The sequence below is a fragment of the Pristis pectinata genome, chromosome 33 (genome assembly GCF_009764475.1).
Source record: "Pristis pectinata isolate sPriPec2 chromosome 33, sPriPec2.1.pri, whole genome shotgun sequence".
Taxonomy (NCBI): Eukaryota; Metazoa; Chordata; class Chondrichthyes; order Rhinopristiformes; family Pristidae; genus Pristis; species Pristis pectinata.
In genome coordinates this window covers 9551541-9579194 of record NC_067437.1, presented here as the reverse complement: position 1 = coordinate 9579194, position 27654 = coordinate 9551541, and the positions used below count along the sequence as shown (strand labels likewise).

At 46.2% G+C, this 27654-nt stretch overlaps 1 protein-coding gene across 3 annotated transcripts; it reads right to left on the bottom strand.

Moving 5' to 3' along the window:
- Positions 1–1314: 1314 nt before the first annotated feature.
- Positions 1315–27654, bottom strand: LOC127585504 (interferon regulatory factor 3-like). Of its 3 annotated transcripts, XM_052043014.1 has the most exons (9): positions 24089–24119; positions 23198–23363; positions 22034–22205; positions 15026–15120; positions 12650–12701; positions 10283–10495; positions 7698–8066; positions 6189–6310; positions 1315–2498 (listed from the first exon to the last, which is right to left on the bottom strand). In XM_052043014.1, exons 2-9 carry the CDS (start codon positions 23360–23362, stop codon positions 2346–2348), a joined length of 1341 nt encoding a protein of 446 aa, XP_051898974.1. In that variant the 5' UTR covers position 23363; positions 24089–24119; the 3' UTR covers positions 1315–2345. The 3 variants fall into 3 exon arrangements, with proteins under 3 accessions (XP_051898974.1, XP_051898973.1, XP_051898972.1); XM_052043013.1 differs by lacking the exons at positions 1315–2498; positions 6189–6310; positions 7698–8066; ... (2 more) ...; positions 15026–15120; positions 24089–24119 and adding exons at positions 18158–20257; positions 27557–27654; XM_052043012.1 differs by lacking the exons at positions 1315–2498; positions 6189–6310; positions 7698–8066; ... (1 more) ...; positions 12650–12701; positions 15026–15120 and adding an exon at positions 18174–20257 and having other exon boundaries at positions 24089–24135.

Genomic DNA, 27654 nt, shown 5'->3' with positions numbered 1-27654 from the left:
AAAAACAAGGAATCAGGCAAAGAGGGGAAGCAAAATCTTCTCCATCAGAGTCACGAGTCTTTGGAATTCTCTGTTCAAATATTGATAAGGCTGAGGTTCTTGATACAACTGCTGCAAGCAAGCGTTTCGTTGTACCTGTGCACATGATAAACTCGACTTGACAACCAAAGGGATGAAAGTCAATCACCAGTGTACAAAGCATTACATAAACCTCACAGATGAATCCCAGGAATGACGGGCTTAACATACGAGGAGCATTTGATATCTCTGGGCCTGTACTCGGAGTTCAGAAGGATGGGGAGGGATCTTATTGGAACCTATTGGATAGAGTGGATGTGGAGAGGATGTTTCCATTATTAGAAGAGTCTAGGATCCAAGGGCACAGCCTCAGAATAAAGGGACATCCCTTAGAACTGAGGTGAGGAGGAATTTCTTCAGCCAGAGGGCGGTGAATCTGTGGAAGTCGTTGTCACAGAGGGCTGTGGAGGCCAAGTCATTGGGTGTATTTAAGGCAGAGATTGACAGGTTCTTGGTTGGTGAGGGGGTTAAGAGTTACAGGGAGAAGGGGGTTATACACAAACGACAGCAAACAGTGGTGGAGCAAACTCGATGGACCTAATGGCCTAATTCTGCTCCTATATCTTATGAATCACAAAACTAAACTTTCAGTTAAGGGACAGTGGTCAAGTTGGTCCAGTTACTCTGCAGTACGGAACAGGAGCAGAGTTGAGATTATAATCAGATTAGCCACGATTTGATGAAATGGGCAGTGAAGGCTCATACCCCTAATTTGTATGTTGGTAAAATTCATTTGGGGACAGCAAACAAGGCAAGGAAACACCTGATAAATTGTCGAATATTTAGAAATGTGAAGATGAGGAGTCCTAGAATGCACATCCAGCAGTAGCAGAACAGGTGATAAACTGGTTAAGGAGGCACATGCCATACTTGACTGAGGAACAGAAAATAAGTGCAGGGAGAAAGTGCAAGAAATGTATCAAGTCTCAAGTTTGGGTGCAGCTAGAATCACACCAGAATATGTACTTATAGAGCCAGATTCAATGTGCAGTTAGAGAGGTCCCTTGCAGACTATAGAATTCTAAATTCCCAATTGAAAGGACTGGGTGAATGTTGTTACCATTATGAAGTACAAGTTGACTACAAGAGTTTCAATGCAGATTTTTGTACCACAATGTGGCAGAGATAGAAAATATGCACCATGAATTTGCCAATTTGAAACCATGCAAAATTATTGAGATCTCCAACTGTTCAGACCTAATAAACAAGACGACAGTTGGTTATTTGAATAGCCAGCTTTTAGTTGGTTGATCAGCAGCGTACAAAGCATTACAGGAAGCTCACGGACAATTCACAAAACTAACATTTCAGTTCAGGCACAGTGGTTCATTTGGTCCAGTTACTCCGCAGCACAGAAACAGCCAATACATCGTCACAGAGCCTGCCCCTGGGTTGGACCATTCAACACGTGGTTAGGATTGTCAAACGTTGGTGGCCTCTCACCAATCCAACCGTGCCTCATCACCCCACCCAGAGCAAGAATCAGATAAACTGCAGCCGCTGGATTTGCATCTTCACCAGGCGGCACCTCTCTCTAAGCATCGAGTCAATCCAGAGGAGGATTTTCCACAGAAAGGTGGAATTGCTCTGTTGGTAAACATTGGTTACATTTCCCGGGTACCTATTCTGGTCTCCACTAACTGATCCAATTAGGGAAGCAGTTCACCACCTTCTCTGTGGGAAAACAATGACCACTGCCACTAACAAGAGTGAACATAGCCACTACATAGCCCTTAGGCTCTGAGTCCAAGACAACCATTCTTTCTGGTTGCATCCAGTTGCCGAGAACCTATCATTTCCTGATCCCTTTGTCAGGTTACTGGATTGGCTGATGAGGCCAGCATTTATTCCATATCCTTTGCCATCCCGAGAAGGTGGCGAGGAACCACTTTCACGAATCACAATAGAACCCATTGGCTTGGTTGGCCACTTCAGAGGACAGTCGGACTGGAGTCACATATGGGGAGGTAACAGGTTTTCCTTCCCATAATGACACTGGTGAATTAGTTAAGTTTTCAAAACAGCATTCCAAATTTTCTAATGAGTGGGCTCTGACTGGAAACATGAACTGTTTCTCTCTCCACAGATGCTGCCCGACCTGCTGAGTGTTTCCAGCATTTTTCTGATTTTATCTCAGATTTATTTTATTACTTTTTTAAAAAAAAATTGCACTTCAATTCTTATCAATCCAGGTGGGATTTGAATTTCAGTTCGCAGGATCAGTCACTCACACCACCTCCGGAATGGTCTCGGCAGACACCGCCCACCTAGCTGAGGTCCATGTACTCCTCCAGCACGGATAAAAAGCTGGTCGTGGAAAGGTGGTCCGAGAACTGTAGATTCACTTCGTCGCTCTTCAGAGACGAGGCCCCAATTCCAAGAGCCAACTCGTGCAACAGTTTGAAGGTAACTGGAGTCACCTGGACGAGGGAGGAAGAATCCATCAGTACAGAAACCGGATCATATAGGCAATAATTGATTACCACCTATTTACAAAGCACTTCATTTTGCTTCTCAAACTCTGCACGTCTCTTCACATACAGGACAATGCAACTCTCAAAGGTAGAGAGGGAAGATAAAAACTCATGGTCTATTGGTAAATTGATTTATTATTGTCCAAGGTACAGTGAAAAACTTTGTTTAGCGTGCCATCCAATCAGATCATTTCATCTCATCAGTACACCAAGGTAGTACAAGGGAAAAGCAATAACAGAATGCAGAATAAAGTGTTACAGCTACAGAGAAAGTGCAGTGCAGGCAGACAATAAGTTGCAAGGCCAGGACAAGGTAGATTGTGAGTCCATCTTATCATACAAGGGGACCATTCAAATCCTATAAACAGGATAGAAGCTGTCCTTGAGCCTGGTAGTACGTGCTTTCAGGCTTTTGTATCTTCTGCCCGATGGGAGAGGGGAGAAGAGAGAATAACCTGGGTGCGTGGGGTGTGATTATGTTGGCTGGCAGAATTCAGGAACCTCAAGTGCATGCACAGGGAGGTCCAGTGTAAACAGCAGAAGGAGTGCACTGCCTCACAACCTACCCAGCTACCTGCCCCAGCTGCGTTAGAGCCTGCGCTTCCCACACTGGCCTCACAGTCACCTCAGAACCCGCAAACATCAGATCAATCCCCGAGAGGATGACAAGAGGCAGGAGAATTATAGTTAAGAGACACAGGCAACTCCGTGCTGTTGTCATTAGAATAGAGATTGAATTAATGTGAATAAAATTATCAAAGGCCTACACAGCTGAATGGGAAGCATACATTTCCCTCAGCAGAGAGGACAATAACTTAGAAACAGATTTAAATTAATAAAGAATTAAAACTATTTGAGTAAAACTTTCTTCACTCAATGGATGATGTGGGTCTGGAACTCACCTGACTGAAAGATTGATAAAAACAGAAACCTTCACTACATTAAAGCAATACTTGGTTGAACACCTGAAGAGCCTTAACCATTGGATAATGAACGGAGCGAGAGCTGGCAACGGGGATTAACTACATTGTTTTTGGCTGGCATGCACACAGTGGGCTGAATGGACACCTGTTGTGCTCCAAATTTCTATGATTGCATGAAGTCTCAACCAGCAGAATGGGTCTGATGGGTTGAGTGGCCTCGAAGTTCCAGATTGCAGGTCTGTAGATTACAATTGATTTTGTGGGCAGAGAGTTCACACAAAGAGAAATTAAAACAAAAGTCCTTTCAAGGGATTTTTGACGGTGTTGCTAGGGAAAAGTCCTCTGGAGCATTGACTTCCTCAAATAACGACCTCGAATTTATCAACAACGCACCGGCTGGAAGGCAAAGACCTCAGTTTAAGCACCAGCCCAAAGTCAGGGAAATGACTAGCACAGGAAGACGTGCTTGCCGGCTTATGCTCCCCACACTCGTTGATGTTGCCCTACAACAGAGGAAGCTCAAAGGCTTCGTGTTCTGAAAAATAATCAGCCCAGTACATCAGCTCCGTGGATGGCGTCTGACCTGAAGGCCCCCACCATTTGCTGTTTTGATCTCTCCTACCAGCACATTTTCCTTCTTTCTTCCTCGTGTGTTTATCCAGCTTTCCTGTTGATCCAGCTTTGCAGGAACAAGTTCTACATTCCTTCCAATGCTTTGCAGAAAGCTGCTTCGCCCGAGTTCCCTTATTAGTGGTCATCTTGCACAATTAATTGTCGTCGTCCCCACAAGGGGAAGCAGCTTCTCCATGCCTACCCTATCAATTCCCTTCATGACTTTAATGTTTGTTACCAGGTTACTCCTGTGTTTACAGAGACGCAGGCTATCCTGCTTTTCCCATGGTGTACATTATACCATGCCTTGAACGTTAACCCTTGCAACAGGTTCCCTCCTCCTTTCTCCTGGGATGCAGCAGTGTGCCGATGTCCTGGAGTGGGACCAACTCACAAACCTCTCCGAATCAGTCCGGACCCAGCCAACCAAAGGGGAGGCACTGCACCATAAGAACATAAAAACTACAGACCCTGGAATTCTGAAATAAAACCAGAAAATACTGGAAACACTCAGCAGGTCAGGCAGGAGCTGCAGGAAGAGAAACAAGAGTCAATGTTTTGGGTCTGAGACCCTTCATCAAACGTTAGCACTGTTTCTCTTTCTGAATTGAAAGTAGTTCCTCTTTAAAAAAAAATTGATTAATTGTACAAGGTTAGATTTCTCATTTCGCACGAGATTTGAACTCGCACGTCTTCGAACTGCACAAGGATTTGCCTTGGATACCAGTAATATGACAATGGAACATCTGCCACCTTATCCACTCTATCAGCACCTCCAGCAGCCCCAGCAGCCAGTCCAACAATCCCAGCAGCTGATGCCTCAGTCCCAGCAAGCACAGCGACAGTCACCAATCTCTCCTGCTCATCAGCTCGCTCAGCCATTGCCACCCCAGCTGCACTCTCCCAGTGTAACTGTTCAGATATATAAATATTAAGTACTTTTATTTGATTGGTTTTTAAGATCCGGTTATTACTGCCAAGGCCAACATTTCTTGTCCATCCCTAACTGGCCTTTCGAGGCCACTTCAGAGGGCACCTTTTAAGTGCCTGTCACATTGCCGAGTACAGAGTCACATGCAACCTCCTGTCCTTCCACCAGAGTTGACATGTTTCCTGAGAGTTATGACCTCAACCAGAGATCACCCCATAATCTCGTCCTCAGGATGCCAGCCTTGAACTTGTCCTTGGATGAATTGAACTTTACCTTCATTCTACTGAATTACTCAGTTATACTCTTCCTTGAGGCCTTTCTGCATTTTGGGTTTCTTAACTGCAGTCTTTTGTTTGTTTTACAGTTGATCTTCTCATTCCAATTATCCACATGTGCAATTTTACCTTCACCTCATTAATTTTGTTTTCATATTTATATTTCAAATCGTACTTATTTTCATAGAATCCTAGCAGGGTACAGCATAGAAACAGGCCATTCGGCCCAACTCATCCACACTGACCAATGAGCACTCTTCCATATTCATCCCATTGCCCGGCACTTGGTTCATAGCTTTCCATAGCTTTAATGTCATAAAGGAACTTCGTCCCATTTGCAGTAATTGTACTGTACAGTCACTTTCTTTAGCTAATTAAATACCAAATAATGACCCACCAGGACCTATCTCTGAAAGCTATGTTAAAATAACCAAGTGGATTTAACTTTGGATAAATATTTCACATTAGAAATAATCAGTTCAGGCAACATTCCTTCATAATGCAAAGAGCTAGGAGGCGGATATGATAGAGTCTTTTAAGAGACTTTTGGATAGGTACACAGAGCTTAGAAAAACAAGAGGGCTATGGGTAAGCCTAGTAATTTCTAAGGTAGGGACATGTTCGGCACAACTTTGTGGGCCGAAGGGCCTGTATGCGCTGTAGGTTTTCTATGTTTCTATCTCTGGATCTATGGTGCACTTTACTAGTCAGGACCACACTCTGCTATTCTATTGTGCCGAAGTGATGGTTGTAGAGGAGGATGGAATGAGCAGGCTGTATCCGAGGAGCAGGACTGAGCAAGAGGAGCCCTTGGGAACAAGGTGCGTAGGTCCAAGGGGAACTTGGTCCCGCATTAAGGCAAACAATTCGTTGTGGTGCCCACACGTTGACTTACCCGAACCATGATCATCTTCTTGTTCCAGGATTTGCCATTACGATCGGGCCAAAGCTCTCCAAAGCACAGCCAAATCGAGTACTGTGGGGAGCCGCCGGTGGAATTCACAAAGTCATACAGTTCTGCAAAGGGAAAGTAGAATTTGTTTTGTTCAATCCAGGTTGCGTGTGTCAGTGGCAATGTCGGCTTTAACCACCTATCCCTGTCAGACCGTGTGAAAGAGGTGTGAGCAACTGCACTCTGTGTGGTGAAGCTGCTCCCAGTCTGGTTGGGAGGGAGCTCCAGCATTTACACCAGCAACGATGAAGGACCAGCAATACATCTGCAAGGTGTGCGACTTGGAGGGGAAATCAGTCAGTAACAGCAGTCCCATGTATCTGCTGCCTGGGTCCTTCTGGGAGAAAGAGGTTATGGTTGGTTGTGCTTGACGAGTAGATGGTAAACACTCCCGCCACAGCAGTGGAGGGAGTGAATGTTCAAGATGGTGGATGAGGCACCAATCAATAGGACTGCTTTGTCCAAGATGGTTTTGAATTTCCCTGAGAGTTATTGGAACTGTGTTCACCTAACATACCACCTCACAGCTGGCTTGTGCCCTGATAATGGAGCTATTTCATCAATAGGTCCTCCGGCTGACACGAGTTATACCTGTGGCTGGCTTAAAACTGAGGGTGTGCTCTTGAATATGATCAATGTACCCAAAACACAGCACCCTTCCCCCACTTCACCACAACACTCAATCAACTGATTTGATGCAGCAAAGAGAATTTGGTTTTAGTTGTTTCCATTTCCAAGGTATAACCGGTTACAGTTGGGAAGTTATGTTGCAGTTGTCCATTAATTTGGTGGAAATGCATTTGGAATATCGTGTTCAGTTTTGGTCACCTTGCTAAAAGAAAGATGCCATTAAGCTAGAAAGAGTGCAGGAGGATTTATGAGGATGTTGCCGGGACTCGAGGGAATGATTTATGGAGAGAGATTGAGCAGATTGGGACTTTTTTCATTGGAGCGTAGGTTAATGAGGGCTAATCTTATAGAGGTGTATAAAATCATGAGGGGCATAGGTGGGCTGAATGTGCAGTCTTTTCCCCAGGGTTGGGGAATCAAGAACTAGAGGGCATAGGTTTAAGGTGAGAGGGGAGAGATTTAATTTGAACCTGAGGGCAACTTTTTCCACCCAGAGGGCGGTCAGTATATGGAATGACCTGTCAGAGGGAGTGGTTGGGGCAGGTACATTAACAACATTTAAAAGATGTTTGCCAGGTACATGGATAGGAAAGGGTTAGAGGGATATGGGCCAAATGTGGGGAAATGGGAATAGTTTAGATGGGAATCTCGGTTGGGCTGAAGGGCCTGTTTCCGTGCTGAATGCCTCTAAAATGTGACCTTTAAAATGTGACTCTTTGCAGAGTGACGTCTGATATGTGACCTTTGAATCACTGGTGTAATAGACGGGAGTTGGCTCCCTTGGTGTCATTCTAGAGCTGCTGCCCCATCCACTTCACCCACCTTTATTAAACTCAGCCAGGCCATAGAGGACGGTGAAATTCCTATTCGAAATTTCCTGAGGTTCGGTACTGGTAGGATCTTGCCCTATTGACCAGAAGACCTTACACCGGCCGTACCGCTGGGCAGAGATCAGGTTGTTCTGCACCTCCAACGTCAGCCCTTGGTCAACACGTTCCAGTAGTTGGGTCGTGTACTTGATCTGTTGCTGGTCGCTCAACGGCACCGAGGCAGTGTTCGGTAACCAGACATCCTGCAGGTAGGGGAAGGCGGACTCCGTGTTGTAGGAAAGACGGAAGCCGTTGGTGTTTTTCACAAATTCCTTCCATATCTTTCTGCCACGATAGTAGATTGAGACCTCAAACTCAGTCACTGCAGAGACAGGAGTTTTACGTTAATGTATCTTCCCAAACTTTCACCGTTAACAGATTGCTTCCTCCCAAATTTGGGCCTGGAATTCTCAGCCAATCATGCCACATCTAAGAAGCCCATGTCTTATTTACACCTTCCCATAGCTTTTAATAAGCCTACCCTCACTCTATTTAGTTTTGGCTTGGTATGACGACTGCTCTGCCCAAGACCGCAAGACATTGCGGAGAGTTGTGGACACAGCTCAGCGCATCACGGAAGCCAACCTCCCCTCCATGGACTCTGCCTACACTTTCTCGCTGCCTCAGTAAAGCAGCCAGCATAATAAAGGACCCCTCCCACCCTGGACATTCTCTCTTCTCCCCCCTCCCATCAGGCAGAAGATACAAAAGCCTGAAAGCACGTACCGCCAGGCTCAAGAACAACTTCTATCCTGCTGTTATAAGACTATTGAACAGTCCCCCTGTACCATAAGATGGACTCTTGACCTCACAATCTACCTCATCATAGCCTTACACGTTATTGTCTGCCTGCACTGCACTTTCTCTGTAACTGTAACACTTTATTATGCATTCTGTTATTGCTTTTCCCTTGTACTACCTCGATGTACTGATGTGAAGAAATGATCTGTATGGATGGCATGCAAAACAAAGTTTTTCTACTGTACTTCGATACATGTGATAAAATACCAATATACCAGTATTGTACTTGGGCTCCAAGGGTTAAATTAGGGGTTTATACAGAGCAGAACACAAAGAGGTACAAGTTATGCCACAGTAGTACAACAACACCCTCAGTACTGCGAAAACATCAACCTGGAAACCCATTTACAAAATGCCATCAACATCAGCGTTGTGCCATTGAAAACAGATTTCCTTTTTTTTTGGAGAAGGATGTTACACTGACTCTACAACACTTCACCCCAGAAATACGACCTGGCACCTCAGGGCACAAGTTACACCCAACACAGTTTCTGCAGAGAGCACACAGCATTTCCTGTGCAATGCTCCTTTTTCTGGAGGAAAACTAGGACCACGTTGAAAATTCTGACTGACACGAATTCTATCGCCAAGCTGAGTTTGTGTGATGCAAGAAAGAGAGCAAAAACAGAAAGAGAGACATTAAATATCTCAATTTCAGAGCCTCCTAAGTATTGTACTAATGAGAAAGAATTTTGCAAAAAGTTCCGTCATCTCGAGTTAACAAGTATTGAGCAGAACTGCATCACCGACAAAGTACATCATCTGCCTTTGAACAGAAGTGTTGGAAACACTCAGCGAGTCAGGCAGCATCTGCGAGGGAAAGCAAGAAAACAAGTTAGTTTTGCAGAGAGTTTCTACATTGGAGAAACCAAATGCAGATTGGATGACTAGCACCTTTTAGTCTGCAGGTGTAACCCTGAACTTCCAAATGCCTGAAGCTTTAAATTTTCCATTTCCCTCTCACTCTGACCCATTTGTCTGTGGCCTCCTGCACCATTCCAACAAAAGCTTGACGAATAACACTTCATATTCCACCAGACTTCAGGTTTCAATATCAAATTCAACAATTTCAGGGAACACACTTTTTCCCATTCATATCTGAACTGATCAGTTCTTCTTTAAGGTGATCCATCAGTAGTGTTTAGGACTTGTTCTTTATTCTCCCTGCACAAACCCCGCCTGATGAGCTGGACATTTCCACTATTCCCCTTTCGGTGTCAGGTTCCGACAGCAGATCAGACCTGCATTTCACAGCTTTTACATCTCTCTCCAATGACTCATCAAACCGTAATTTTAAATTGGTTTATTATTGTCACGTACCAAGGTACAGTGGAAAAACCTTGGTTTGCATGCCATCCATACAGATCATTTCATTACATTGAGGTAGTACAAGGGAAAACAGTAACAGAATGCAAAATAAAGTGTTAACGACACAACATTATCCTAACCATTCCTCTCTGCAACAAAACAAACCCCTTTTCTTACCTTCCCAGTTATGAAGGGGCTTTGAAAATTAACTCTCTTTCCACAGATACTGCCTGGTCAGCTGAGTGTTTCCAGCACTTTGTTTTATTTCAGATTTCCAGCATCTGCAGTTTTTTTTTTGATTTTCAATTACATGATCAGCAGATCTAGAGGCTGTGACTGGCTCAGGATTAAATCTGCCAGGTGAGCACAGACTCAACTGATGCACAGACGGCCGCACAGGGTGAAGTCGGAATAAAAGATAAGACTAACCGAGTGTCCCGCCTGGAAAATATTCCTTCATCTGTGCTTTGAACTCGGTAGTGCTTGGAATCGTGACGTAGGGGTCTTCGACTGGGGGTTGCATTGCCCAAGCACCACCTGCAGTTGCACCAAGAGCAGGGTTTGAATTTGCTTGTATTGGAAAATAGTTGGGAATATTCATGGCCAAATTCCCATCTTCCAAGGCCCACTGGTTACTGTGTCCTAAAATAAGAGAGGCAACATTAGATTGACTTGCCCCAATCCAAGGAATCTTGTAAGTGTCACATCTGGATGACCCATAGCACCCGCATCCCATCTAGACGTGGGCATCACATACTCTCAATGGACAGGCCACAGGGACCCAAGGTTCAGATTACCCTTCGTATCTTCGTAAAGTTGGGATCAGGGCACCAAGCAGCCTGAAACCTGGCCTCCTCAATCATTCTAACTTGCTGAATGTGGAACCTGATTCTAAGTGAGTTACAATGAGAGGAGACCTCCTCGCTGGAGGACCCTACCTCTGCAGGCTGGCTCCTTACCTAGTCCATCATTCCCACCCCTTCACCTACCTCCGACATCTCAGGGATGACCATTCAGGGGAGAGGAAGTGGGAAACTCCCATCTCCTCCACCCACAGTCTTTTCCTTCAGATACTAGTAATGGCAGCTGGGACAAGGTTCTGGCTTCCAGTAAGAACAGGAGGAATAGGGATGGCCATTCAGCCCATCACGTTTGCTGCTCCCTTTAACGAATGAAAGGATGAACAGCACACTTCTTACTGGGAACCAGTAAATTCTTACTGGGAACCAGAACCTTGCCTAGGCTAATGTTCCCAGTGTCTGAAAACAAAAATACGGGCGCAGAAGATGAAAGTTTTATTCATGGTTTATCCTTTACCTTAGCACCGTTTTCCTGCACTAACTCCTTATCCATTGATTCCTGGAGTATCCAAAGTGCCAATAACTGGGAATGCAAGGGTTAACAACTGGCAATGTAAGGGTTAATAATATGCAGCTATTTTTCCCATGGTATGAAATTACCTCAGCCATGGGGTGACTATAGTTATGGTTGAAAAAAGGTCCAGGTGTGGGTGAGAAAGAAATACATTTTTTAGACATATCTTGTTTTGCTAAAAGCTTACTGTAAGCAATTGCCGTAGTACGTGCAACTTCCCACGAAGGTTTCTCACGAAGTGGGTATAAAAGTACACACTAACCGGGGCATCTTTGAGTGAGTCTAGTACAGAGCTCGGGTTACACTGTTTACTCTTTCTCTGTATCCCTCACTCCCGCTAGCGTTAAACTAATAAAGCATTAATCGTATTTTCTTTGGTTCTGCTGTTGTCTGATTTATTAAAGTTCGGGTCAACTTTCACAAAAGAAAAAAATGATTGAGCTATCTTCAATATACTCTGCAAACCAGGGGAAACATCATGCTGGCATCTACCCTGCATCGAGCCCTACAAGAATTCTGTACGTTTCAATAAGACTGCCTCTCATTATTATATACTCAAGAGAGCGTAGGTCTAGCCTGCTTAATCCCTCCCCGCAGGACAAACCTGCCATCCCAGTTTGACGCACTCCCGTCACTGATCGTTTGGGAACTGAACCCATGATCTCCAGATGCGCAGGTGGGAGCTGTGCCTAATAGAACATTGAACCATACAGAACAGGAACAAGCCTTCAGGCCCACGATGCTGTACAGAACTAATTAAGCTAGTGACACCTAATCCCTTCTGTCTGCACATGGTCCTCCATTCCTGCATATTCATGTACCTATGAGCCTCTTAAACACCTCTATCATACCTGCCTCCACCACCACCCCTGGCAGCACATTCCAGGCACCCACCACTCTCAGAGTAAAACCTTGCCCCTCACATCTCCTTTGAACTTTCCCCCCTTCTTGCCTTAAACCCATGCCCTCCAGTATTAGACATTTCAACCTGCTTAAATGCATACCCTCTAGTATTCGACCCTTGGAAAAAGATACCAGCTGTCTATCTATGCCTCTCATAATTTTATAAATTCCTATCAGGTCTTCTCTCAGCCTCCACCATTCCTGAGAAAACAACTCTACTTTGTCCAACTTCTCCTTATAGCACATTCCCTATAATCCAGGCAGCATCCTGGTGAACCTCTTCTGAACCCTCTCCATTGAAAACCAAAGCTGACGTCTATGCCAATAGAGTTTCCATCGCCAAAGGAAGCCACAGCAACTGCTTCAGAAGAATGGCACAGTTTTCTATGTGTTGATTCCCATCTGTCTTAATCTGTCTGTAAAATAGACACTCGGAACAGTGCTGTGAGGTTCATGTTGTGGCCCAATATGGCCCAGCATCAGGAAGACGACAAAACAAAATCAACACCATGCAGGTACCTGGTGTTTGGTCGAATATTCTCATATCACTCAGGCTGCTCTCCAGAGTTCCCTGTGGGAATAATCAAAAGAAATGATTACACGGATCAAACTATGGGAAAAGTTTCTACACATTTCAATGTCAATACTTCATCTTCCATCCGGGCACATTGCAGCCTTCCAGACTTAATATCGAATTCTCCAGCTTCAGGTAGCTCGCTTTCTCCCATCAGATCTTGCCATTTCTGTTACAAATCATCCAACTGCAATATTGGCTCGCTTCTGCTCTCTCCATTTGTACAGCCTGACACACTTGGCACATTCCACAGCCCTGCTATCAGCAACACGTTATACCCCCTTGTCCGTGGGATGTGCCCAGTGCGTTATCATCCTCTGACTGCCCCTTTTAACCCATATGACTAGACGACTTCTACAAGTGGCAACCCTGGCCTCACCCCATCACAGGTATTCCCTCCGTCCTATCCATCCCTCCTGCCACTTTGTCTGCAGCTTAAATCTATCCTTATCTCTCTATTCTGACAAAGGGGCTTCAACCTAAAGCATTAACTGTGTTTCTCTCTCCACAGATGCTGCCTGAGTGCTTTACACATTGTTTTTATTTCAGATTTTCAGCATCTACAGGACTTTTTTTGCTTTCCAATTCCATGCATCTAAAACTTCAATCATATTCCTAAATTCTGAGGTGCACAGACTAACTTTGCAAAACTGCTTTGGAAAAGAACAAGCCAAGGCTCTTTTTCCAGAGAGCAGAAACCCAAGGAGCGATCTTGAAAAGATTCTAGAGTTGGAGAGGGTTGATTTTACCATCTGAGGAGACTCTGTCGGATCCAGTTATTTTCGAATCCGCAGGTTCTTTCAGGAGTCCAGGAATGAGTTGAAAACAACTTGGTGCTTCACGAAGTTTTATTGGAAAAGTTTAAAACAAAGAAACAGTCACAGAGCACATGGCACTAGCTTTACTACTAGGAGATGAGCCGAGACAAAAGGAACTAAAGATGGGCTAGGGCCAGGCAGAGGGGGAAGAGAGCAAGAGAGAGATTAACAAAAAAACGACACCTTTTATACACGAGAAAACACATATTCACCTGATGGATATACCAATAAGCTAGGAAGCAGCCATTCCTTGTACAGCCACTTGAGGTATATTAAACATTATACATGTTAAAAGACTACTTAAAACAGTCGAATCCAACAACTCCAAAGCAAGGGTGCATAAATGCATGATACTCAATAACAAATCCAATGGAGAAACCTGTCTACCTCCTCTGAGCCCTTCAGAATCAGATTTATTATCATTGTCTTTTATGGCGTGAAATTAGTTGTTTTGCAGCAGCAGTATAGTGCAAAGATATAAAATTACTATAAATTAAAAAATAAATAAATACTGCAAAAAAGGAATAACGAGGTAGTGTTCATGGACCGTTCAGAAATCGGTTTCTTTGAACGATTTGATATCAACAAACCTAACACTGTCCCCTTCCAGTGTTTCCCCACTACCCCACCTCCCACACACGGTAAGATTGCAGGACAACTGCAAAGCATTATTTTCAGGCATATGGGACATGTCCCCACTGAGAGCGCTAAAAGAGCTGAGATAGGTTTAAGAGAAAAAACTGCAAATGCTGGAAATCCAAAATAAAAGCAGAAAATGCTAGAAATCCTCAGCAGATCAGGCAGCATCACAGCTAAAAAGTCATCAATCTGAAAAGATGGCTCTGGTTCTTTCTCCAGAGATGCTGTCTGACCTGCTGAGGATTTAGAACATAGAACATTACAGCACAATAAAGGCCCTTCAGCCCACAATGTTGTGCCGACATTTTATCCTGCTCCAAGATCCAGCTAACCCTTCCCTCCCACATAGCCCTGCATTTCTCTATCATTCATGTGTCTACCTAAGAGTTTCTTACATGTCCCTAATGTATCTGCCCCCACAACCTCTGCCAGCACCCACAACTCTCTATGTAAAAAAAACTTAACCTTGACATCCCCCTTATAACTTCCTCCAATCCCCTTAAAATTTCCAACAATTCTGTTTTTATTTTCAGTTTTAAGGAACGACGGGTAAACACAAGACAAAAAGAAATAGACGCTACATTAATTGTGTGTCTGTGTGTGAGCGAGGGTATAGAACCATAGAACCATACAGCACAAAACAGGCCCTTCGGCCCACCGTGTTGAGCCTACGTCAAGTGTGGCAGGAAGTAGGCAAGGAAGGGTGGGGTGCCGACTCATGTCAAGCCAGAACATGGAGCAGATGAGTCAATGGCCCCATTCTGAGCAGCAAATAAACTACTCCAGCTCTCCCAGTTCATAAACCCAACACAGGGAGCTCCCATATGATGCCCCAAATCATTACGTCATGCGCTCTCGTTGTACCGTGTTAGGAGGTGCAGGCATGGAGACGTGGTCGACACCTGTTGCAGAGCTGTCGTCCTCTTCCTCCTCATCACTGCAGGCACTGGCTTCCTGGTCTTTGGAGAAAGAACATTGAAAATGCAGTGAAACAAAATTACAGTCAGAACTTTACAAGCCTCAAATACAGATGTGGAAGTTCGTACAACACCTGTGGCACCTACAACAGTTGCTCATTCTTTGCTGGCTCTTAAGCATAGATTCACATCTAAATTTGTCCTAACCTCCAATGAGAGGTCACCAAGCTGGTGTTTACTCTGTCGCTCTCTTTCCTGTCTTTCTCACTCTCTCTACCCGGTTTGTCCCTGTCACCCTGTCTCCGTCTCTCTCTCTCTCTCTCTCCCCCCTCCCCCGTCTCTCCCGCCATCCCAGTAACAACCCCACCCCCACCTCTCTCCCCACACATCCCCATCTCTCATCTCCCCCATCCCCAACTGTTCGTCCCCATCTCTCTCCCTCCGTCCGTCCCCCACCTCCCCCCACAATCCCCCCGCCTCCTCTCCCTATTCGCCCTCCATCTCCACCCCCTCCGCCCTTTGTCCGTCCCCCTCCCCCCCGTTGTCCCCATCCGCACATTTCCCATCATCCCCATCCTTCCTGTCATCCCCACCCCCGTCTGTCGTCACCCAAGTCTGTCCCTGTCGCACCCCTCCGCCCCCACTATTTCCCCATCGTCCCTACCCCTTTCCATATCCCCCCTCCATCATACCCATCCCTCCCGTCCATCCCCACCCCAATCACCCCTCGTCATCCCTGCCCCCCCATCCAAGGTCTCTGCCCCCTTCTCTATCCCCCCCTTCGTTGTTCCACCCATTCCCCCTCCGTCATCCCTGTCCCCCCATCCCCATCCACCCTCCCTCTCTTTCGACATCTTCAGCCCAGATTTCACTAGCCCCTGCCAGCAATTCTGGACGGTAACATCAGCACCTGCCCATGCAAGTGCTAGCAAGCCGAGAATTTCCATATGAATGTGGAAGCCCCAACCTGACAGAGCTCCACTGCCGAGCTTCTGGACAAGGTCTGCCACCCGACTACACGTCGTCCAATCGCAGGGAAAGAACTCGCCGGGGTTCCCACTGTTTACAACGGTGATACAGGAATCGGAGCCAGGACAATCTTAGAGGAGCAGAGTTGACGACATAATAATAATGCTCCTTGTTCATCGAGAAATATCAGTCCAGTTTTTTTCCCTTTTGGAATTTTTTTTTAAGTTTGTTTCGTTTTCCTACTTATAATTTTTTCCGATTTGGGTTTTTTTAATACAATAAATCTTTTTCTTTCTCTTTTTGATTTTTTTTGTAATATATTCATTTACTAGGAAACCGCGGGGCCTAGAACATATTTTTTATTCTTTATGACTATATATGTCGATTGTCCTCCTGATCTCTTTGTATTACGTGTATAATTACCGATGTTATATGTATTAATCTGTATTAATTTGAAAATTAATAAACAGATTGAAAAAGAGACAGCACAATCATGGCCAAGATCACCTTGGGTAGTGACCTGGAAGGGCTCATGGCCCCAACCCTATACCCACAGCGTGCATAGGGACCCATGTCGCTCTCTTAACCTCTTAGTCATGAGAGGTACATGACCTTCTAGGGTTGTGACCCGAGCCTCACACCGATGCCTGGATCGTTCTGGCTCCCATGGTTTCCTTACCATCACTCTCAATCTTCCCAGCCTCCAGTTCATTCCAGTTGGCGCAACTGATCCATGCCACATCTTAGAGTGTTACCACTCAACCAAGCCCTAGGGAGGTAACCAATGACCTCTTCTGAAGGAAAAGGGACGTCCTCCACTTTTCCTTTAGCGGAAGACAGAAGGCTGAATGGTGCACAGCAACACTGCGGGAATCCCCGAAGTTCAGAAGGTGGCACAGCACCCTAATGTAGCATTTGGGGATCCTGTTCACAACCTGGATCAGAAGCACCATCACTCCCTCAGTGTTCCTGACCATGACAAAAATTCAGGGAGCTCGGGTGATTCAGTTACCTGTGGAAGCCACGGGTGGATCTTATATGTGGCAGATACACCCTCACTCGTGGGCTTATGACTCCTGTCTGTTTACCAGCCACCGCAACTGAGCACCGCTACAATGACTAGCAGGGGCTTGGTACAATCTGCCTCAGGATAAGATTCTACAGCGTGTACCGCTCTGGGAGCAGACTGCAGTACTCACTGGAAAGGGCTTCATAGTCGGTCACTGTCTGCTGCATCCTGCCTTGCCTGTGGCCTCAGCAAGGGAGGAGCAGCTGAAGAGGATGGGGAGGAGGAAAAGCTTCATGAAGATTAGCAAAAGGCACAGGAAGACGATCACGTTACACATTATAAGGGAGACACAACCTGGGCATGCAGTCAAGGACCGTCCTATCACCCAGATTCTCACAGTCCATGGGTTCCTACTATGCCCTTATATATCTAACAGTGTGGAGATCAGGACCTACACTCAATTACTCTCATTTGACAAGGGAATGATATCGACCACTGAGGCAAGGCCACTTCTGGAGCTCACACAATGAAATGTGTAGACTTTGGAGCAAGGTGAACTTGACCAGTGGGAGGTTTCTGCTCATGGGTACAGCATTCCTGTACCATGGGTACGATGATAAACTCCTAGAAAAAGTTAATACAGAGCTTCCTTACCCCCACAATTGTTTAATATTTCAGGGAACCCCTGTGTCGGCCATTCACAAAATAATTCAGCAGCCCAACACATCCACCTTGACACATTGCTCCCACAGGCATCCTTCCCCCAAAGCAAGCACTACCTCATATCATCTTCCATTAAGCAACTTTAAAGCATTAAATCAAATGTGATTGTTGGACACACCAGGTTTGATGTGCACGCTGTAGCACTCCCTGCAGACAAGTCACTTGAATAAGATGGAGCATGGGTTTCAACTACTGCCAAATCAAACAATTTATGAGCCATTTGTTTGGGTACTCACAATATCTGTGTGGGATTTAGAACCAGCACCTAGGTGATAACATTGTTTAAAAGAATAATTTCCTTTGAAACTACCCACTTCAATCACCAGCAGCATCTCAGAGTCAGACCCAGAGATAATGAACTCCATACAAGAAAATGATCATGTTCAATGTGGATTTAATTTTTTTTAAAAAACAGCCATCTTCAAGGATGATCCTGCAAAAACATCTGCATCTTTGGTCTTGCAATGTGATCAAATGAGAAGGCAGGTCACAGGGATAGCTACTAAAGTAGTCCATTTAACAGTGGACTGGAAGTATCATCTCACCACCAATTCTTGCCTTAACGTAAGGCAGCCTTTGTAAATGAGCAGCGATGCAGGATGATAGCACCTCACTCTATCGGAGAATTGTTTAAGATAACTTGCTTTGGCTCCAGAAGTCAGCAAGACTAAGTCAGTTCTATCGATGTCCATGGGTGAGAGGTCAACTGAATTTACCCTTCAATGTTCAGAAATACTTCAAGGCTAGGGTGAGGGCTACCAAACATCTATCGCCCGAGAGAGGATCCTAACACTGGACACGCCGACCACATGATTCCATTCAACTGTGGAATGTACCCTCTTCAAGGGGAATGGAATGAGGTTTACAACCTGGGCCTCGTGGTTTATAAGCTCCCTCATTCTCATTAAAGTTGATCAAGTGGATAGCATCACACAATGCCTTAAACCACCTTTCATGAGCTGATATACTCATTATTCCATTGCATTGGCAATTACCGTCAGATTCTTGGCACATGACAATTAAAACTCTCTATTCAAATGTTCATAAAAAATGTATGCAAGTATAACATCAATATCAATGTCTAATAAATAAACTAACAGTTCCTCCTGTGAATACCCTATAGTTGAGATGTGGTCTGCCCTGGCATCTCTGCAGCCTCACTGGGGCTGCTGGAGCACTGCGGGCAAGGTCCCTACACTGTACTAGCACCCTGGAGAGACTGCTCTGTCATGATGGGACTCAGGGGAGCCTGTTCCGTTGTACCAGCACCCAAGGGAGGCTGTTCCGCCATGCCGGCACCCTGGGGAGCCTGTTCCGTTATGCTGGCACCCTGGGGAGCCTGCTTCTTTATCCTAGAATATGTCCGCAATGGATGCCTACGATAAGGTCTGGAAGAGCGAGGTTCCAGCGTACTGCCATCAGAAGTTGCAGCCCGAGATAGCTTGCTGTGGGACACAGGCAAGGACTTTGCCCGAGGAGAACAGCTGATGCCACGAGGGAGGGCAACAGGCCGAAGACGCAAAACGCCACTAGGCCTGTCCCGCGCCCGGCTGGACAGGTGCTTGCAGATCAGCTGCGAACCCGACTGCATTGCGTCCGTTAAAGCCTTCAGACCCGTGCCGATCCCAACCACTAAATCCCGCAGGACAGCCGTCTGCTCCCTAAGCGCCGCGGTGCTCTTTCGAGAGTCAGCTCTCTGCTCACGCAGAACAGTGATCTGCTCGTGCTGGAGAGCGATCTGCTCCTGCATGACCTGCCTCTGTTCATGGAGAAGGGCAATCTGCTCCCGGGTGGCATCTCTCTGCTCCTTCATGACAGCAATCTGCTCCTGGCTGACGGCTAGCAAAGCTCTACTGGGATTACACTGAACCTCCAGAGAGGCACAAAGACTTTGAATGGTCTCCTCTTGCACCTCCATGGAAGTTGAAACTCGATCCATCAGCCGTTGCAATGCAGTAGCGTCAACGCCTGTTGGTACAGATGTGCGTATCAGCTCCACACTAGAGCTCATGCTGTCCTGGCTCCATAGGACCTCCTGTGCAAGGTTGGAGACAGACACCTCCATGCTTCTAGCCATCTCGTGCACCCTGTCTGACAGGCTGGATAATGAGCCAAGCATTTCACTGTGCATCTGTACCAGCCTTTTCTTAAACGTTTCCCTATCGTAGTCCTCGCCCGAATCCTCCAGGGCTGTACTACTGTGTGGACTCTCTCTCTGGAGAGCCTGCACATTACATTCCCTTTGCCTCTTGACTGACTGCAGCCCACTAGTGCCAGGGATCTCGTCTTGGGAAATACACCCCTCTAACAGTTTGTCTTCTGCCTTCATGGTGCCTGTATCTGAAATGGTGCTCAGAGATGGGCGCCATGAGGTGATGTGCCCTTCCTCCATATCTTCCTCAGAGTCATCCTCCTCATCCTCTTCCTCTTTTTGTATCTGATCTGTTGAGGATGATGGTGAATTTCCCTCTGGAAAGTCTGCAATGATAAAGAAAAAAAGTATGGCTACTTTGTATGCAGGTTTCCTGGATGGAAAGTAGCCAAAAGCACACAGCAATCTGCTCCCAGGTAGCATCTCTCTGTTCCTTCATGATAGCAATCTGCTGCCAGCTGACAGCTAGCACAACTCTGCTGGGATTACCCTGAATCTCCACAAAGACTTTGAATGGCCTCTTCCTGTGCCTCCAGTGGAAGTTGAAACCCAATTCATACAATGCAGTCGCATCAACGCCAGTTGACAGAGATGCTTTTGGACAGAAGATTTGATTCAATAAGAGATAAGAATGATGAAGGACCTCAAGGAATTACAAACCGGGTAGATTTAGCACTTCCGCTGCAATTGGTTGGACTCGGGGATTCTACCCTCTGGGAAAGGACCCTTTCCTCCTGCCCAGCCAAGACGCGAGTCCAAGAGGCTCCCCTCCTGTGTGCTGGGCCATCAGCGATTACTGGAAACCTTTGCCTTCTATAAGCTGCACCAATAAAATGCTCCTCTATTGATCTAAGTAGGTGTCAGTTTGACTGTCTCTGAGCGTGAGAGCAGGTGTCCTTGTGTTTCTGTGCTTGGGGGGGGGGGGGAGGGGGGGGGAGGGGCAGGAGGTGGGAGTGTTTTGTGTATGTTAGGTGAAGGTGTGTGAGGGGTCTGAGTGTTGATGGTGAAAGTATATTTGAGACACAGCTCAGTGCTGACATTTCTTACAATCTTTGTAAGAACTGTACAGTCTTTGTAAAAAAAAACTGTAAATTCTGCAATGTGCCATTTTCTTAGGATCACACTCCCAGCAGATAGCTGTGCAGCCATCTTCTGCCAGCTATGCCAAGCCTCGAAAGCCTCTTGGTACCACATCCCAGTGCATTACATCCACCACCTGGCGTGGATTTCATCCCCTGGGATTACCAGCTATCGATCTGTAATATGGAGGTCACTCTGTGTCCACACAGCAGCCTCCTTCCCATTACATTCCCGACTCAAGGAATGCAGGGTGCTAACAAAATTAAATACATTGTTCTCCAGTGGGTATCCACCTACTGCACAGGATACCAATACTTGGGTATGCTTGACCAGCTCACACTACCATTGGTCAAGCCGAGGCAACTGTGTGCACAAACATCCCTATTTCCTTGTGGCCTTGAAGCCTAGCAACTCCTTATCACCACAAACAGAGACTACACGAGCAGGTGGCTCAAGTTGCCAGACAGACAGAGAGACCCTTTGTTCACCAGAGCTCCTTTCCCATTGTCTTCTACATGTCAAAGATCCCACTATTTACTCTTCATTTAGTCTTAAAGGCAGATTTTCTGACCATTATCACATTAACTTTTTTGGGGAACTTGCTACACACAAATTGGTTGCCCATTTTCCATATAGATCGTCTCCAGGTCATGCAGGGTTCCATTGGGTGAACTGTTTATAATCCAAACAGTTCACAGGTCGGAAGTGTGGCCGCGATTGAAGTTTCAGGCAGCAGAAGATGCCTGCAGCCCTGCAGCAGCCAGCAAGTCCATTCTACCAGTCTCCCAAATGCTCCTTCTCGTATACGGGCTGTACATAAGTCGGGCATTTGTAAGTTAGGGAGGAGCTGCATTACAAATGATTTCAAAAGTACTTCATTGGCTGTAGAGCACTTTGGGCTATCTTGAAAGGAATGTGAAAGCTGCTCTAGAAATACAAGTCTTAAAGAAAAAGGTTGTGTGTGGATCTGGTACACCGATGAGAGAGCGCAGTGATCAGCATCAAGGATTCCTGTTACCCACCAGTGCTCTGGATCTCGTAGACCAAATGCGGGTCGAGGGGGTCGCTCCTATTGTCGAGCACTCTGCGGAAATGCTTCTTTCTTGCTAAAGCGCTTCGAAAGTTTCTTTTCCAGATGGGAGGATTTGGAACATCGGTTCCTGGTTTGTACCGGCCACTTGCTGTGGCCCACGCCTGTAGAACGTACAAAATGTGTTAATCCTTACAATTACACAGCAAGTGATCCTTAAACCAATAAAATCATAGAAAGCATCCTATCTGGATGTATCACGGCTTGGTACGGCAACTGCTCTGTTTAGGGCCGCAAGAAACTGCAGAGAGTTGTGGGCACAGCCCTGCGCATCACGGAAACCAGCCTCCCCTCCTTGGACTCCGTCTTTACCTCTCGCTGCCTTGTCAGCATAATCAAAGACCCCACCCACTCGGGTCATTCTCTCTTCTCTGCCATCAGGTAGAAGATACAGGAGCCTGAGGACACATGCCACCAGGCCTAAGGACAGCTTCGATCCCACTAAGACTATTGAACAGTTTGCTTATATGATGAGATGGACTCTGACCTGACAATCTACCTTGTTGTGACCTTGCACTTTATCGCACTGCACTCTCTGTAGCTGTGACACTTTACTCTGTACTGTTATTGTTTTTACTTGTACTACCTCAATGCACTCTGTACTAACCCAATGTAACTGCACTGTGTAATGAATTGACCTGTACGATTGGTATGCAAGACAAGTTTTTCACTATACCTGGGTACAAGTGACAATAATAAAGCAATACCAAAATAATGCATTGTGTTTTCTTAAAATGAAAGTAACATTACTTTCTAATATTAAGTCAAACAAAATCTTTAAAAAAATTACAAATATGTTAGATAAAAAGTAACTAAAAAGCAAAGAAACTGCAGATGCTGGGAACCTGAAATAAAAAGTGCTGGAAATACTCAACATATCAGGCAGCATACGTAGAGAGAGAAACAGAGTTAATACTTCAAGACAATGAAATCCCCTTTGTTCTCCTCTCCCTTGCTTCAAACATAAAATTTGTTTTATTTCTAACATCCTCATTCTGATGAAAGATCATTGACCTGAAATACTAACTGCCTCTCCACAGATGCTGTCTGACCGGCTGACTATCGTCAGCATTTTACGTTTTTATTTCAGCATTACCTCAAAAATCTTGATATCATCGGCAGAAATATTCTGTCTCAAGCAGTGTTTCCAAGGAATCCTAAATTGCTTCTTCTCTTCATTTACCCAACAGAGGCCGGGATACTGGCCACTGTCGATTTGGTTGATGAGCCATGGACACAGCAAAGGCTTCTGAGAACTCATCCTGTTGGGAAGAAAGTGAAACTAAACGAGGTGGGAAATCGGGAGACGTGAAGAACACAGAGCAGTGAGGGGAAAGGAGCCAGAAAGGACAATAATCATAGAGCACTACAGCTCAGGCCCTTCGGCCGATCTAGTCCATGCTGGCCTGGTTTTCTGCCTAATCCCATCGACCTGTACCCGGACCATAGCCCTGCATACCGCTTTCATCCATGCACCTACCCAAACTTCTCTTAAATGTTACAACTGAACCCACATCACTTCCGCTGGCAGCTTATTCCCCACTTAGACCACCCTCTGAGTTGTTCCTCCTCAGATTCCCCTTAAATATTTCACCTTTCACCCTAAACCTATGACCTCTAGTTCTAGTCTCATCCAACCCGAGGGGAAAAAGCCTGCATGCATTCACCCTATCTATACCCCTCATAATTTTGTATACCTCTATAAGATCTCCCTCACTCTCCTGCGCTCCAGGGAATTAAGTCCTAACCTATTCGACCTATCCCTGTAACTCAGGTGATTAAGTCCCAGCAACATCCGTGTAAATTTTCTCTGCACTCTTTTTAGCTTATTGACATCTTTCCTGTAGGTAGGTGAGCAGAACTGCACACAATACTCTAAATGTGGCCTCACCAACGTCTTATACAACTTCAACATAACATCCCAACTCCCATACTCAATGCCCTGATTTATGAATGTGCCAAAAGGTCTCTTTACGACCCTACCTACCTGCGATGCCACTTTCAAGGAATTATGGATCTGTATTTCCAGGTCCCTTTGTTCTACTGCACACCTCAGTGATGAAGAGAGCAATGTAAACTTAAGAAGAATAACTACAATGTGAGAAAGAACAATGCAATCTGACTTGGAGCAAATTCAGTTTTGGCCCCCGTTGCTTTGCATGAATGTACACAGAGCAGGAACTGATACTCATCAGATTTAACTCTTCCTTGTCCCAACTTGTGGAATTTCTCATTCTGCTCCAACAACCCATTCCATAAACCTCAGTTTGTCCAAAGACTTGCTGTCCTGTTTCCTACCCCCACACCCCACCTGCATTCTCCAGCCAACATGGGCAGCTGGATTTCAAATTTCTCACCTGCTTCTTTCCCCCCCACCTTCTTCTCGGCAACATCTCTCAGATCTCTGTGCTGATAAAGAGCCTTCAGGTTGAAATGTTAGCTCTGTTTCTCTTCCCACAGATGCTGCCTGACCCGCTGAGTAATTCCAACATTTTCTGCTTTAACCTTGGAAGCCTCACATTTCGTTCCCTCCTCCAGGTCACTGAGGGCAAATAACCAATCTCTGGGGTACTCCACTAGTTACATCCCTTCAACCTGAAAAAGACCCATTTATTCCAATTCCATTTTCTATGTATCAGCTTTCAATCCATGCTAACACACTTCCTCCAACACCTTGGGCTCTTAATTTTTGCATCAGTCTCTTATGTGGCAGCTTTCAAATGCCTTCCAGGAATCTCAATAGGCTACACCTACAGTTTCCCCTCTATCAACTCTCCCTATCACATCCTCAAAGAATTTGAGCAAATTTGTCAAACATGATTTACCTTTAATAAAAAGGTAATTTGATTATAGTCAGCTTTCCTAAATAATCAGTCATTTTCTCTTTGATTATTGACTCCAGGATCTTGCCAACAACAGATGTTAAATAAACTGGCCTAAAGTCCCCACCTTCTGTTTTCCTCCGTATTTGAACAAAGGCATCACATTGGCTGTTTTACAGTCTTCTGGTACTCCCCCAGAAATTAGTGAGTTTTGAAAATTTTCAACCATTGGGTCCACTATCTCTACAGCCACTTCCCTTAAAACCTTTGTAGATTTGTACACCTTTAGCCCCATGAGTTTCCTTAATTCTTTATCCTTTATGATTGGGATTTCTACAAGTTCCTCCAAGTTATTTCAAATGAGTCCATCTGTTACCTTAGGAATATTTGCAGTATCCGCCACAGTGATGTAAAAAATTGATATAACGTATCTGCTATTTCTTTGTTTCCTGTTGCTAAATCACCTAGAGGTCCCACACCAACCTTAGCTGCATTCTTCCAACTTATACATCCATAGAGACCTTTACATGCACGTTCTCTCAAAATCAATTTTTTTCCCTTCTTATGAGCTTTTTAGTCTTTCACTGCTGAATTCTAAAAGCTTCCCCATCCTCTCCTACCACCAGCCCCCACCACTTTGTCTGCCCTCCTTTACAGTTTAACATTTCCCTTCACCTCCTTTGTTAACCACAAACTGTGCCCATTTCCCACGGAATCGCTCTTTCTAATTGGGATTAATTCCTGGTGAGTGTTATGGACCAACTGTCTGAGTATTTGCCACTGTTTATCTACTGACCTGCATGCATCTCAGCTCATTTCCACACCTCTACCCTCATACCTTTGTAACTGCCCTTACTTAACCTGACAACAGTATTATTGCTCCTGTGGTGTAACCCTCAAACTGCATCTGGCATTCTATCATATTATGGTTACTACCTCCTCAGGGATGCTCTTACTAATCCTTCAACGTTACTCATAAAGAAATCCCAAACAGCCTGTTTCCTGGTAGGATCCATAACATACTGCTCTGAGAAACAATCCCTGATGCACTTCACAAATTCAATACATTTGCTAGTTTGATTTGTCAAATAACATGTAGATTAAAATCTCCCATGACAATTGCAGACATGCCCTAGATATTTCCCCATTTATGCTCTGTGCTATCAAGAGGTCACATTTGGTGGGGGCTGGGGCTGGAGACCACTCCCAATTTCAACAACCCATTCTACAACACTATCCACTGCCTTGGTATCACAACTCAACACCACTCTGATACCTTCTCAAGTAACAATGCTACTCTACTTCCTTTCTCATTTGGGTGGTTCTTTTGGAACATTACATAACCTGGAATGTTGATGTGTAGCAACTTCCAAGTGGAAAAAACTGAGCCATTACATCCCATAGGAACATGGACTGCACGGATCCTCAGTTGGGCAGAGTAAATAACGACATCAAGGAGGAAGGGAGGGTAAATAACAAGGCAAGAATGCGGTTAAATATTCTTTATAGAACAAATGCATTGATTGAGAGACTTACCAGGAAGAGCAATAATAGCAAGAATCTACATGCACTCAAATAAAGACCTTGACTTGAAAAGCTTTGATTTTTTTTTACGGTTTACATTTTCTGCCTCAGCCTGTCACACTTGGCTTGTCAATTGACACCCCCTCCAAACCACCTCCTCTAAACAAGGTGCCCCCAGCCACCCCTCCCCTCACCAAAAGGGTGCACCACTGTTACATCCCACTCCACCCCTGCCACTGGGGGGGGGGGGGGGGCTCCCTCCTCCTGAGGGGGATGCTCCCTCCGCCCACACCACTGGGGGGGGGGGGCTTCACTAATGGGTGCACTCTATTAATGAGGCACCCCCCTGGGGCACTCCAGCCACTTGAGGCTCTCCCTCCACTCCCTCCTCTAATGGGGGGGGCACTCCCTCCACCCGCCTCAAGGAGGTGCTCACTTTAAGGGGACGATCCCTCCACTCCCTCTAAGGGGGCGCTCCCTCCCCCAGGGCACTCCACCCCTGTGGGGCGCTCCCTCCACCCTCCTCCAATGGGGGGGCGCTCCCTCCACCCCCTCCTCCAATGGGGGGGCGCTCCCTCCACCCCCTCCAATGGGGGGCGCTCCCTCCACCCCCTCCTCCAATGGGGGCGCTCCCTCCACCCCCTCCTCCAATGGGGGCGCTCCCTCCACCCCCTCCTCCAATGGGGGGCGCTCCCTCCACCCCCTCCTCCAATGGGGGGGCGCTCCCTCCACCCCCTCCTCCAATGGGGGGCGCTCCCTCCACCCCCTCCTCCAATGGGGGGGCGCTCCCTCCACCCCCTCCTCCAATGGGGGGGCGCTCCCTCCACTCCCTCCTCCAATGGGGGGGCGCTCCCTCCACTCCCTCCTCCAATGGGGGGGCGCTCCCTCCACTCCCTCCTCCAATGGGGGCGCTCCCTCCACTCCCTCCTCCAATGGGGGGCGCTCCCTCCACCCCCTCCTCCAATGGGGGGCGCTCCCTCCACTCCCTCCTCCAATGGGGGGCGCTCCCTCCACCTCGAAGGTGGGGCCACAGCCCGGCTCTCAGCCCCGACAACCACCACCGCTCGGAATTGGCTGAGCCCCGGGCCCTCCCGCGCCCCGACACCCACCTCCTCCCCGGCACCGACCGATCCGCCCGGGACGTCCCGACCCCGAACCGGCTTCACTTTCGGTTCGGAGTTCCCCTCATGGCGCCAACTGGCCGGAT

Coding starts and splice junctions, on each gene's coding strand:
- LOC127585504 (XM_052043013.1), bottom strand. CDS start 23,362: ATGAGTTCTCAGAAGCCTTTGCTGTGTCCATGGCTCATCAACCAAATC. Junction 22,206..23,197: donor ATGATATCAAGATTTTTGAG/GTAATGCTGAAA, acceptor TACGTTCTACAG/GCGTGGGCCACAGCAAGTGG. Junction 20,258..22,033: donor CTACGAGATCCAGAGCACTG/GTGGGTAACAGG, acceptor TTATCATTGCAG/ACTTTCCAGAGGGAAATTCA.